The sequence below is a fragment of the Dromiciops gliroides genome, chromosome 4 (genome assembly GCF_019393635.1).
Source record: "Dromiciops gliroides isolate mDroGli1 chromosome 4, mDroGli1.pri, whole genome shotgun sequence".
Taxonomy (NCBI): Eukaryota; Metazoa; Chordata; class Mammalia; order Microbiotheria; family Microbiotheriidae; genus Dromiciops; species Dromiciops gliroides.
Genome location: NC_057864.1, coordinates 269,902,434 through 269,917,499, shown reverse-complemented (window position 1 = coordinate 269,917,499; position 15,066 = coordinate 269,902,434). Strand labels below are relative to the sequence as shown.

At 36.4% G+C, this 15,066-nt stretch overlaps 1 protein-coding gene across 1 annotated transcript in view; it reads left to right on the top strand.

The window, feature by feature from the left end:
* Nucleotides 1–15,066, top strand: part of PKHD1 (PKHD1 ciliary IPT domain containing fibrocystin/polyductin) — a 714,107-nt gene that overhangs the window by 508,274 nt on the left and 190,767 nt on the right. Inside the window, exon 54 of the mRNA XM_044005152.1 lies at nt 4,905–4,992. Coding sequence (XP_043861087.1) covers nt 4,905–4,992 — 88 coding nt within the window. The remainder of the gene's footprint in view (nt 1–4,904; nt 4,993–15,066) is intronic.

Below are 15,066 nucleotides of genomic sequence, written 5' to 3'. Positions count from 1 at the left end.
TGTTAAGCTCAATTTTGTAGGAAATTTTCCTGGCTGATTACCAGCATCCACACATCAACCCCTGAAAAGACTTCCATTCCACGACTACCTCTAGAGGACATCTGAGAAAAGACTTTCAGAGACTTTAAATGAACAGTTTTGTTTTGTTGTTGTTTTTGTTGTTTTTTTCTTTTTCTCTTTCTGTTATAATATACACCATCTGTAATATATACTCTCTGCAGAGGCCCTCCCTTTCCAAGACCAATGTCAAAGCGTTGGTTCATGAGGACAAAAAAAATTGCCCCTCTGGACAAACCTTCCTCTCTCCCTTTTCTATATTGTTAGTTAGCATAGGTTATTATATTCTGTTATTTTTGACTGTTTCATCAAGGAAACGTATTGTTTCTTGAGGAAACAAAGCGGGGAACTGTAATGATTGGAATGACGCCACCTGCTTGGGACTTATTGTAGAAGAGTTCTGCCCATGAAGTGAAGGTCTTTGAGGGCAAGACCAGGAGTCTTTTCTTTGGCATCAGGAAGTGACGCAGGCTAGTGGGAGGAGGAGGGAAGAGACTGGCGCTCGCTCTGATGCTCTTTCCTCTGGACTCCGGTGGAGAGTGGAGCTAGAAATGTGCTCTCCCTTTAATAGATAGAAATCTAGGCCTTTCCCTCTCTCTTTACCAAATTCTTATTTTCCTTAATAAATGCTTAAAAGTCTAACTCTTGCTAAAGCTTATAATTTATTGGCGACCACTCATTGGATATTTTAGATAGACTAGCTAGAATTTAATCCTTAACAATACCCTGTGTTCACTACCTCTCACGCATACTGGTTGAATGACCTTGGGCAAGTCACTAAAACTTAATGTCCCACACAAGTCTTTAAGATCATTAATCTGGTGCTGATCTTCCTTTGTAGAGGCAGTTGCAATGTAAGCATCCATTTGAATTAAAAATCAAATCAATTCAAATAGAAACATGCTGCATATTACATGTGTACATAGGAAGTAGGAAGGAGACTTGCTGTGAATCTGCTCCTATGTGTGCTTACTAGATAATTGTGGTTGGATTTTAGTAGTTGTGAGATCTTTCTAGTTGATCATATCCCAGTGAAACAGGCTGGGCAGGCAGCGTCTATATTTGCTGATAGTATAATGATAGATCCAACTGTCTTCATAGAAGAGAAGACAATCTAAAATGACTTTTCAGTCATATATACAGAGTCCTCCAAATAACTCAGTTTTAAATAATGTGAATAATTATCTCTTTATCTCTTGTCCTGTGCTCTTCCACTTCCTTGGTTTGGGTGATCCTACATTAGATAATGAAGGTTGTCAGAGTTGCTTTCTCATTTTTAAGGAATCTTTTAAGGACTCAACACTATTAAGCATTAGATCGTCTCTGTTGGGCTAAAATATAAAAAATGTATTTTCTGTTAATAAACAGATGATGATGGAACATGATCAACTGATCTTTCTGTCGTCAATTTCTATATTATCAATATATTTATATCTATCTTTCTATCATCTCTTTATGAAATCACACTAATGATGTCTTTAGTATTCTTTGAAAACAAAGGGCAAACAATAAGCTATCTATCATCTGTCTATCTATCTGTCTGTCTGTCTAGCTAGCTAGCTACCTTTCTTTCTTTTTCCTTCTTTCTTTTTCTTTCTTTCTTTCCATATTATCTATATCTATCTTTCTATCATCTATTTCAAAACATCTATAGCTTTATATGTATAATCAATTTTCCTGTTATCTATATCTATTATCTAATTCTCTATCATCTCTGTCTCTCCTTGGCCATACTTAATGCTTTTTGATTTCACAAAGGTTTATATTTAATCAAAATTGTAACCAATACAAGTATATTATTCTTGGGTTTGGTTCTTAGAAATCCTTTGTATTCTATAATTTTAAAGAATCTACTTTAAATATTAAGTCAGTCAGTCAATAAACATTTATTAAGTGCCACTACATTACAGGCACTGTGCTAAGCACTGTGGTTAAAAACAAAACAAAAAAACACAAAACACAAAAACACAAAACACAAAAGACATTCCTTATCCTGGACAATCTAGCAATCTAATGAGGAAGAAAATGCATAAAAAGAAACTGAAAAATTGAAAGTGGGGGAGGGGAGAATGAGTACCATGTGTAGGGGAATGATGAAGTCCTCTAGCAAGATGGGATATGAGGTATCTGCCTTCAGTTCCCTCCTTAAATAGAGGAACTACATGGGGGAGGGGCTCTCTGATATCTAGACTCTACCCTCTCCAATCACTGACTGTGCTCTGTATACAGGTTTTGGGCAGTATCCAGTACTCTCTAGATGCTGTTAGGCTTGAGAAATACCCTCTTTGAGGGTCAATTTCTCATTAAAACAATGATAACAATGCAGTTTATTGAGTTGGTGAAGTTTATTCAGTCAGTGTCATCATCAGCCTCCTAATTTTCAACAAATATTTAGTGAACACCTGATATTTTTGAAGAATAGTGCCAGGTATTATCAGGATAGAATGATGGTGTTAAGATATACCCTTAAGGATCTCACAATTGAGTTTCTTTCAAGTCTTTGTGGTACTGGAATGAAATGAACAAAGAAATACTAGGGTTTTTTTTTTCCTCCTATCATCCTGGGTCCGTAATTATCTACCATGAAGCAAGTAAAATTGCCACATAAATGACAGATTTAACTTCTCTTAATCTTCATTAATAAGGATTTTCAAAGAAATATTGCATTAATTGATTAATTGAAATGTTGGACTAACTCAGAATTAAATAGCATTTTTTTTCTGTTTCACTTGCAAAAAACAAAAGTGTTTTTTGTTGTTTTAAATCTTCCAAAAATATATTAGTATACTTTCTTGCATCCTGAAGGCCAATTCATTAAGTCCATAGATGTAAAAAATGTATGAGACAAAAAAAAATGTCATAACCTGGGCTATATTTGGGAAGTTCTCTCCTCCTCACCTTGCCTTGTGTCACCTCTCCTATGCATTTCTTCCCCACCCCCCCGCCTCTCTTTCTCCATGTACAGCCTTATTTCAAGAAGGTATATATATAATCAAATTTGTAACCAATATAAGTATATTATTCATGGGTTTGGTTCTTAGAAATCCTTTATATTGTATAATTTTAAAGGATCTACCTTAAATGCCACTACATGATAGATACTGTGCTAAATGTGCTCTTTTCTCTTCCCTCCAGACCCTCCCTTTCCTTATTTTTAACTCTTCTTTCCTTGTTTACTTGCCTTCCAAAAACACTAATATCAGCTTTTAAAAGTGGCCTTTTCTTGCAAATCACAATAAAAAAAATTCCCACCATTTAGAGTTCTATTCATTTAGGTTCTAGTTCATTGAGATTTTGCTATACTTGCTAATTAGTAAATATTCTTTAGGTGCCTGTATGAGGCCAGATGTTCAAGGGACAGAAAATGGACTAATTATATAAATATTTTTTGTCCTTTCCCTTTGGAAAGTGCTGAAAATTTTGTGTTCTGAAGAATTGGGAATTACATTTAAAATGGTGCTTGGCACTTTATGTGTATATAGAAAGATCTGAAGGTATATAGCTGGACCACATCAAGCAGATTTCTGTTTTGTTTTTTGTTTGTTTGTTTTTTTGTAGGGCAATGGGGGTTAAATGACTTGCCCAGGGTCACACAGCTAGTAAGTGCCAAGTGTCTGAGGTACTCCTGAATCCAGGGCCGATGCTTTATCCACTGCGCCATCTAGCTGCACCCCCCCAAGCAGATATCTGTTAAGACTTTAACCCTTTTGTTTGATGAGAATCATATTTTGAACCAAAGACCTAAAGATGTATTCTTTGATAAGTTTACAAGATAAAAGATTGATGTGAATTACTGGAAATAAAACCAATGGCTCTAAATCCTTACCCCCCAGGAAACAAAATGCACTTCATCTTGGCCTTGCCCCATTCCATGCATACTGAATAACATAAAATACCAAATCAAAAAAAATATATAAATTAAAGGCAGGTATTTCAAAATATTCTAGTAGACAATTCTTCATATCTCTACAGATTCTACTGACCTTTCTGACTTCTTTTAAGTCCCAACTAAAATCCCATCTTTTAATGGAAGTTTTCCTCAATCCCTCTTAATTCTGGTACCTATCCTCTGTTATTATCTTTTTTGTGGGGGGCAATAAGGGTTAAATGACTTGCACAGGGTCACATAGCTAGTAAGTGTCAAGTGTCTAAGGCCAAATTTGAACTCAGGACCTCCTGAATCCAGGGCTTCTGTTTTATCCACTGAGCCACCTAGCTTCCCCTTGTTAATTATTTCTTGTTTACACAGTATATAGTTTACCTTGTATGTATTTGTTTGCATGTTGTCTCACCCATTAGATTGTTAGCTCCTTGAAGGCAGAGATTGTCTTTTGCTTCTTTTTAGATCCCTACTTCTTAGCATAGTGCCTGGAACGTAGTAGGTTTTTAAAAAGTTTATTGATTACAGATTTATTTCTAAGCTTTGTATCATTCTTACATTATATAAAATTTCAGTTCCCTTACATAGCCCACAGCTAAACAATATCATGGCCGGGGGCGGCTAGGTGGCGCAGTGGATAAAGCACCGGCCCTGGACTCAGGAGTACCTGAGTTCAAATCCGGCCTCAGACACTTGACACTTACTAGCTGTGTGACCCTGGGCAAGTCACTTAACCCCCATTGCCCCGCAAAAAACAAAAAAACAATATCATTGCCACTTGAATACACTTAGGACAATTTAAAGATATTCAGAAAATCCACATTGATTTTATCAGATTAAATGTAAACCTTTCAACATTTATAATATAGTTTTTTTAACATTATAATTTTTGTCCATTCTAACCTTTCTAGTGATCTTCTCTTGCTATGCTTATTAATTTCCTGTGTATGTCTTCTACTTGCTCCAGGGGTTTATGGGAAGGTACAGCTTCATAGTGCATACCCCAGGAAAGCCTGGACACATCTTGGAGCTGATATTGCATCAGGAAATGAGAGGTGAGAGGTCAAAATTAGTTGGGGTCAGTATATATGCTTGTTATTTATTCTGCTTCACCTTAAAGTGTTATTTCAATGCAAAGTTAATTATTAAGTAAAATCACCTTCAGGAACATTTGTTTATGAAAGACTGGTAAGTTAGAATTTGGGGGAATTCCTTTAGAGACAGACATTTTAGATTTATACAATAAAACCTGACCAATTCAGGATAAATTGGGGAGATGCTAGTCTGTTTGAATTAGTAAAAATTATCAATTATACACAAATTTAAAGGAAAATGAATTTTATTGCTTAGAACAACACAGAGTTACTTGAACTAGGCAAAAGCTTTTCCTTAGTAAAGAACCTTAGAGGGTTTGCTTAAGTGGAAATACAAAAGCTTATTTAACAAAATGAAAGTTTTATATCAAATTGATTTTTATGGAAACCAGAATTTTATAAAAAATAATAATTACAAACATTCATATAGTAAAAACTATATAAATATGTGTGGTGGTGGTGATAATGATGTGCCAGATACTGTGCTTTACAATTATTATCTCATTTGATCTTCACAATAACCCTGGGAAGTAGGTAATATTATTATGCTCATCTTACAGATGAGGAAACTGAGGCAAACAAATTAAGTGATTTTCCCAGAATAACATGGCTAGTATATATACAGTGACAGATTTGAACATCAGTCCTTTACTTCAGGCCTGGTTCACTATTCACTGCATCACTTAGCTGACCATTCAGGTCTTTAGGACCCTCAGAATACCTCTAGATATATTAGAATAAGAAAGCTACTACTACTTCTTCTCTGTTAAGTCTGTTGCTCTATCCTGAATGGAGACATAGGGAGGGACTGACCACTGAAGTGATTAGTGGAGTTGAGCAATCTGAGATCGTAATTCTATAAAGTCAGGGACTGTGTCATTTAAAAATCTGTATTTTTCCTCAGCATTTAGCACAATGCTCTTTATATTGTAGGTGAGCATTAAAAACTTCTGTTGATATCAGGCCTTCAATAAATTTGAATGAGATTGGCGAATGACTGGGTACAGAAGAAAAATACCAAATCTCTTGTAAAGTCACAAGACATTCATCCCATAACCATCTTTTCTTAGGAGAAAAAAATGTCCCAGACCCAGAATAGCCTGAAGCCTGGGGTTATATGTAGCTATTATCATTTAGCTTTAGCAGAATTTTAGTTCAGTTAACAAGACAGTTTAAATTGTGTGTGTTTATATATGTGTGTCTCATACATGGTTTTAAAAGATGTTTAAAGGTGATTTAGGAAGCATACAATTATGTTACCTTAATAGTTTGGAGATACCTTTTCTTTCAGCTGTGTAATGTATTAATGTCAAGAGAATGGAAAATGTACTGATATTTTGTTTATCCTTTTAAAAAGTTATCTTTCAGGAGAGTTCTGCTGTGATTATTCATATTTTCCTCCCTTTCTTTTCCCATCTGGTTCCCATTTTGGTTACAATTATGGTCACAAACAACTCTTCATCTTTCTGGTTTTATATTCAGAACAATTGAGGTCTCTTCTCTCTCCTGTATGATGCTCATTAACATCAATCAGAGATACTGCATGCATCAAGGATTAGAACAATTATTAAGCCAGGATTCTTTGAAATGGTGGAGGTGGAAACTGGCATAGTGAGAGTAGAACCAAGAGATATGTATATTACGATATGGGAGTGAAACAAAAACTAATATTTGGATGGCATCCACCCATTCAACCATTTCTTCAAGAAATATTTATAATAATGATGATGATGGTTTGTATTTATTCATCACCTACTATGTGTGAGGTCCCATAGCTGGTAGGCAAACATTAGGAATATAAAGATGAAAAATGATATATTCCTTGGTTTAAAGGATCTTGCAATCTACAAGGGGATAGGGTATGTACATAAATGATTATATTTTAAACTGTGAGTATGTATGACTTGAAATGCAGTCTTTAGTAAGTGCATAGGAGATTGTGCTTACTCACAGAAGTGACTGATAATTTAACAGGCAGAATTGGAAGCTGATCCCTAGCTATTTGTGGTAAATTATAGGGAAGGATTTGATTGTGTGAAGAACAGAGAGAGTGAGTAAGTGGTTGGAATGACTGGATGAAAGTTGAGGGTTTAGTGGGGGGAAGTTCAGGTGTCTATCCTTAAGTTATTAGAGGGTGCATTGTAGGTCTTCAGGTAGGGATTCCCAAAGGGTCCAGATCACCCTCTTGGGTGAACCTATATTTCAGGAGTGAAAGGGTGATTGAATAGCAAGGCATCATGGAGGAAAGTTTGCCCAGTCTGTGTGAGCAGATGAAATTAAGAATGCACTGGGTCAGGGGCAGCTTGGTGGTGCAGTGGATAAAGGAGGACCTGAGTTCAAATTTGACCTCAGACACTTGAAACTTACTAGCTGTGTGACCCTGGGCAAGTCACTTAACCCTCATTGCCCCACAAAAAAAAATAATCCACTGGGTCCTTTGATGACTACCCAAAACTGTAAGTTCCATAATGATGGAGACTATTTCATTTCTGTCTTTTTATCCTCAGCATCTAGAACCACTGCGTCTGGCCAATAACAGGTGCCTTAAAATACCTATTAATGGATAGATTGATCTCTGTGGAATCATTAATAACATCTCTCCTCAAATTGTTCCTGGTCCTCAGCCTGGACCTCTTCCCCTTTGCACTTTGGATAATGAGTCATAGACATTAGAGGTGGAAGAGACCTTAGAGTTCACCTAATTCATTCCTTGTATTTTAAAGCTAAGGAAACTGAATCTCAAGGAGTTGAAGCAACTCACCCAAAGTCACACAGGTTAATGGGATAAGAGACAGGATTTAACTCCAAGTCCTCTGACTCCAAATTCAGTGCTTTTATTTTTTTTTCACAAAAGACATTTTACTTGAGATCATGGTTATTTGTGTACAGGTTTTATCTTTGGAATTAAAAGCTTCATTAAGGCAGTTGTCTTACTTTGTCTATATTTCTTCACAGTGCCCTACACATGGTAGATGTTGAATAAATGCTTGTTTATTCACATGACTTCTCCAACTGCTCCTCACTTCCTAGTGCCTCTCCTTCTTCCCCATACCCTCTGTCTAATCAAGTTATCTTTATGAATTCCTTAAGGTGTTGCCATACAAAGAAAAAACATATTCCCAAGACACATGTTTTAGAACCATTGACACATTAAACAGGCAAAAGCATGGTGCAGGGGATTTCCAATCTATTATTGCCCAGGGTATCGAAGTCTCTCTCCTTTGCTGCAAGACAGTCTTCATCCCTGAGTGCTGAGGAGAGATTTAAGGCCAAGAACATCACAAACAACTATTCCTTAAATGGAAAGAGCACTGAATGTAGGACTTGAAGGGAAGAATTAAAAAGAAAAGAGGGCATTCTAGGCAGAGGGAATGATAGAAGCAAACTTATAGCAGCGGGAAAGTTCACAGTCTATTGCTTCACTTACTTCTATAATACTCATTCCAAATCATAGATTTCAAGCTGGGAGGGACCTTTCTTCTTTTTACAGATGAGGAAGTTGAGGATGAAAGAAGCTAAATGATATATTTGCTCAGGGTCACATTGCTAGCAAGTGGCTGAAACAAGATTTGACATGCTGCACCTTTTACCAATCCAATAGGTCACTGTCAGATGTGTGATTTTGGACAAGTCATATAACCTCTCTTGACTACAGTTTAATTTCAGTGGTTTGGTGGGGATAGCAATGAATTAATTCTCAGAGAAACTGAGCTTGATTTCTAGGTCTTGATTTCCAGTTCTACCTCCATGACTTTTAACCTCTCTGAACCTCAGTTTCTTCATCTGTAAAAGGAGGGATTTGGGCTAAATAATCTCTGAAGAAGAGAAAGGGAGCTTATATTAAGCACCTTTAAAGAGTCAAGAACTGTGCTTTACAAATATTGTTTCAACTGATTTCTGAGATTCACTCCATTTCTAGACACACCTCATAAAATTTATTTTGAGTATCCACTGTATCTATTTTATATCACTATGGCAGATTCCGAAGAGGTATAAGACAGTTTATGGCATCAGTGGATAGCAAAGAGATACTTAAGACATTCTTAATTATATTAACCTGGTCAAATCTCCTAATCTCTCTGAGTTTAAATTTCCTCATCAATAAAATGAGGATCATATTTACCTCATGAGGTATATTGCAAAGAAAGAACTGTGTAAACCTGAGCAGCCAGGTGGTGCAATGGTAGATTGCTGGGCTTAGAGTCAGGGAGCAGAATGGTCAAATCTTGTTCCAGAATATTGTTAGCCTTGTGGCCCCAGCCAAATCACTTAGCCTCTTTCACTTTTAGCTTCCTCATCTTAAAAGGAGGAGAGTTGACTTAATGGCTTCTAGGGTCCCATCCAGCTCTGAATCTGTGGTCTGGAATGAATATTATAGAAATGAGTGAAGCATTTAAATAACAATAGAAGATTCTTACGATTTCAAATATTATTTCTTGAATTATGGTATTTACTCAGGTTTTTTGACTTGAGTTGTTCTGGAAGATCTATGAGCCTAAAATTTTTCTCATGCATCTTATCTATGAGATCAATGTTTTACTTGCATAGAAATCACATGTTCTTTAACACAGCTGAATTTCACTTCTCTTCAAAGCACAGTCCTTTGCACATAGGTGTGTGCTTAATCAAGTTTTTTTTTTTAATTCAATTGTCCATTCTTCTTAAAGAATTACTTTTATTTCAGTATTTCTTTTATCCCAATCAGTTTTTCTCATTTTCACTTCTTTTGAGAGACTCAACATCACGGATTACAATTTTTATATTCTGCTAATTATTTCTTCAGTACAAGTCACAAATTTTGCTATACATTCCTTTTTTAACTTTTGCTTTCAAGATTTGTAGTTTTCTCTTGAACCACTTATGATCTTTTGTCATGACTCTTGGCTCTGTTGAGAATCCAAAAGAACTTCCGCCTCATCAGCTCTTGGTTCTATTTCTTTTGTCTTGCAATACTTTAGGTAGAGAAATTTGCTGTCATTTAGATGTCTCCATGTTCATCTTTCATTCTATTTTAATATCTTCTCTATTGATTTATATGCATGTGTTGTAGGTTTTTCACTGAGTTCCTCCTGAGATCTCTGGTAGTTTCAGGATTTTTCCTTTAATTTTTCCTTTGGGTTACTTTCTGATTCCTTTCCTTTTGATGGTGGATGTCTTGGGGCCTGGGCCTCAAAGCTGACAACCTTCTTTTACATAGGGAATTCATTTTTCGCTGGCCTCAGTTCATATCCCACATGACTTCAAGCTGGATAGGAGTGGTCACAGATGGATACAAGTTCCTGTTTCTTCATGGCTAGTGTAGCTTCAGAGTTATCCTGATTCCCTGCTCTATTCCTTCTGTTCTTTAATTCTCTTCTGCCAACCGAGGCAAAGCATGCTTCTATTTTCCTTCACTTCCCCTTCTCCCCACGGGGTTGGACAGAGTTGAGGTCTGCTGCTTTTTGCCACAGAAAAATGAGGTGAGGCATTGGCAGGATGTTCTGGTAGAAACCATAACAGCAATACATGTCTGAATGGATCTCAGAGTATAGGCCAATATGCTAAATTATGCCACACTGCCAAAGGAGGCAGGAAATAGGAGAAGGGGTTACTATGTTACAAATTAGGGATTACCCATCGCTGCTCTTTATTCATCTGACTGTTACTTTGTTTGACTTCTTGGTGTTAGCCCATGAAGATAGCTTTGAGTTCTTGTATAGAATTCCTATTTTTGGGAATTTTTGAAAGTTATTGAGGAGTAGAGAAAATGTCTTCCATATTGTTGGTCACAATATGTAATCACAATACAAGAGTGTATATTCATAAACCTCTGCCACTAATAGGGAGTCTACTATTTACCAAAGTATCCCATTCTAGTTTTGAACAGATCCAATTGTTGGGAAGTTTTTGTTTTGAGAAACAATATGCCTCTGTGACATCTACCCATTGTTTCCAGCTCTTCCCTTCGGGGACAAGCAGAAAAAATGTAATGGTTCCTTCACATCATACTTCTTCAAATATGTGAAGACAAATGCTTCGATCTGCATACTTGCCATTATCGCTTGTTTTTTCAACTTTACATTTGGTGTGGTCTCAGTCTCCCTTAACCTCCTAGTTACTCATCTCTGAATGCACTTTGGTTTGACACTATTCTTCCTAAAATGAAGCTACCAAAACTTAACCCTAAATTCCCAATGTAGTCTGTGGATTATGACAGTAAAGGGGGCAGATTATGAAGGAATTTAAATGCCAGACTAAGGATTTTATATTTGATCCTGGAGGTGATAGGGAATCACTAGAGTTTATCGAGTAGGGTGTGAAATGGTTTGATCTGCACTTTAGGAAGATGAGTTTTACAACTGAGTAATAGGTGGACTGGAATGGGGGAGAGAGTCACAGTATGGAGACCAATCAGCAGGTTATTGAAGTAATCTAAGTATGAGATGATATGGGTAGGCACCAGGGGGTAGTGTCAGATAAGAGAAGAGGGTATATAAAAGAGATGTCATGGGGCAGCTAGGTGGCGCAGTGGATAGAGCACTGGCCCTGGAGTCAGGAAGATCTGAGTTCAAATCCGCCCTCAGACACTTACTAGCTGTGTGACCCTGGGCAAGTAGCTTAACCCCAATTGCCTCACCAAAAATTAAAAATAATTTATAAAAGAGTTGTCACAGAGATAGAAATGACAGGACTTGGCAATGATTAGATATGGGGATAGATGAAGGATAGAATGAGGAATTGAGGGTGATACATAGGTGTCAAGCCCAAGCAATAAGGAAAATGGTGCTATATACCACTGTGATGGGGAAGTTAGGAAGAGACTATGACCATTAATGCAGCTGAGGAAACTTTTAGCTTCAGGGGCTACCTACTATCTTACTGAATGGATACTAAGCTTGGAGTGTGCTAAAAACAACAGAGCTTTGCTATTCTATTGTCTAGCCAGGCATACCCCAGCTTATTCTTATGTAATTCATCTTTTGAACTTATTTGTATGACTTTATACTCATTTCTATTAAATTTCCATTGTTAAATTTGGTCAATGATTCCATTTTTGACCAGTGATATCCTTTTGAATCATGAGTTTGTCATCCAACATATTAGCTAGCCTTCATAGATTTATATCATATACCTGTGAAATAGGTGCTGTTATTATCCCCACTTTACAGACAAGGAAAGTGAGCCTGAGAGAAGTTAAATGATTTACTCAGGGTCACATAGCTAAAAAGTATCTGAGAAAGGATTTGAATTCAGGTTTTCCTGACTCCAAGTCCAGGGTTCTATCTATCTAGCTACCACAAAAAAACAGATGAATGAATGAATGAATATATAATGAATAGATGGATAGACAGATAGACAGACAGACAGATAGATAGATAGATAGATAGATAGATAGATAGATAGATAGATAGATAGATAGATAGATAGAAATACAAAAATAGGAGATCAGAGGGCAGGGGAAAGATGAGGACTTAAGATTTAGATTTCTATAGAGCCATTTGCATAAAAATGTTAATGTGATTGAAACTCTGGTAGTGATGGGAATTACCAATGAGAGACTTTAAAGTAATATGAAGGCCAAGGACAGAGCCTTTTTGTAATTCCCAAACTTAGGAAAGGGGGAGGCAGTGAACTCATGTATGTTAGAAACATCTTTGAACCAGGATCAAAATAAACAAACAAAAAGTTTTTATTATTTGTTTCTTGATCTCTGCTTGCACACAGAACTGCAATTTGTGCATTGTAGTCACCTAATAAGTGGTTATTGAATGAATGAATGAAAAATGAATGAATGAATGAATGCATCCTGTATTAACCCAAATTCTTTCTTCTCTGGGCATTCCCTTTAATGTAGAGAAGTTTCTTTCTAAATTTCCAAAGAATTTAAAGAGAAACAAATACAGGAAAAAGAAGGGAAGATAAGTTCATGATACTTACTCTCCTCTTTAAAACTCACTTCTTTGCTCATTTGTTTCCTGTTAAGGACAGAGGCTCTAGATACAAGCTGTAATTCCAATACTACATGCCTTCAGAGTGAAAAAATAAGGCTCCATCTGAAAGAATTTTACTTAATGAAACATTGGTCAATCAAAGAAAAATGGTGCTATTAAAAACTGTGATGTTACTTAATTTGATTTAATTTAATTAGACAAACATTTAGTAAGTACCTGCTGTAAACCTATGAGGCACTGCAGAGGGACCTTCAAAGAACTTAGCCCATTTTAAACTATGCTCTCTTTATACTTTGTGCAATTTGGAAAACTTTTTTGAGGGGGAAGGGGAATAAAGATGTCTTTTTTCTTTCTTTCTTGGTCACCCTAAGTGTAATTGATTTGAAAGACTGATTATACTTTTACTTTCCTGAAGTTTTGCTGGCCACTGATATAATAGTATATCTTACACCAACACTCTTCTTTCCTGTTATAGCTTCTACCCATCTGAACACTTATTCTAAGTCTCCTTTATTGGCTAATCACCCATATCCTGCCCCCTACCTGTAACTGTTCCTTGAGGTTCTCACCTAGGTCCTTTTCTATTTCTATACTAGAGGTTCTTAAGCTGGAGTCCACAAACTCCTGAAGATTTCAGGGGGTCTGTGAATTTCAATGGGGAAAAAGGTCATTACTTTTTAAAACCAACCTCTAACTAAAGCATTTCCATCAATAATTTAAAAAACTAGTATCCTGAGAAGGGTTCCATACATTTCACTAGATTGACAAAGGGTACATTATACAATAATTTTTTTTAAAGAAACCTTGCTCTAAACCCTTTTGTTTGGTAAAGCTCTGTGGGTTATATGTCTCCTGCTTCTACTTATCCAGTCCCAGAGCTCTTCTAAGCTTCATTCCTGTATAACTGATTGCCCATTAGTAATTGGATGTCCTAGAGACATCTCAAACTCAATATGCCCAAAATTGAACTTACCTTTCTCCCTCTTAGTCCCCCAGGTTTGTAGCTTTGGCATTATTCTCAACTCCTTACTCTTTCTCATCCCACATATCCAATCATTTGCCAAATCTTGACATCTCTATCTCCCCAGTATCTCACAAATAAGATTCCTCTCTATTCACATAGCCCCTACCTAAATTCAAGCCCTTATAACCATTCATTTCAGTCATGTATGATTCTTTATAAAAACTCCATTTGGGGTTTTGTTGGCAAAGATACTGGAGTGGTTTGCCATTAACTTCCTCAGATCATTTTACAGATAAGGAGGTTGAGACAAAGAAGGTTAAGTGACTTGCTTGGGGTCACAGAGCTAGTAAGTGTCTGAGGTCAGAGTTGAACTCAAGAAGGTGAGTGTTTCTGACTCCAGGCTCAGTGCTCTATCTACTGTGCCACCTAGCTGACACTAATTTAAAAAAAAAAAAAAGCCAACAAATTTTTTTTCTCTCTCCCAATTCCTTCCTACCACTGGAAAAAAATAAAAGTAAACCATTCTTAGCAAATATGCATAGTTGATCAAAACAAATTTCTACATTGATTATGTTCAAAAATGTTCCCTTCTGGATATTGAATTCATCACTTCTCATTTAGGTAACTTTCTTCATTACGAGAACTCTGGAATCATGGTCAGTCAAGTTAATAAGAAATCTTAATCCTTTTAATTCTTGTTCTTTTCCTTACAATGTTGTTACTTGGATTTCTTGCCTTAAGTTGCTCAGCACACCTCACAAGGCCATCATACATATTGCTGTCAAAAGAATTTTCCTCAACTATAGATTGGACCGTGTGATTTCCCAACTCATTTAAGCCCAGTAGATTTCTATTGCTTCTAGAACAAAATATAATTTCTGTTCTGCTTTTAAAACCCTTCATAATTTGCCTGTAACCTACTTTTCCCACTCTCATTATATAATCCTCACCTCCAGTACTTTCCTATCCAACCAAAATGGCCTTCATACTTTTCCTCACATCTGACACTTCATGTCCACTCTTCATATCTTTGTACTGATTATGCCACATGCCTGAAATATATTACTTCTTTACCTCTGCTTGATAGAATCCCTTACTGCCTTTAAAATGAAATTCAAGTACCATCTTCTGTATTTTCTT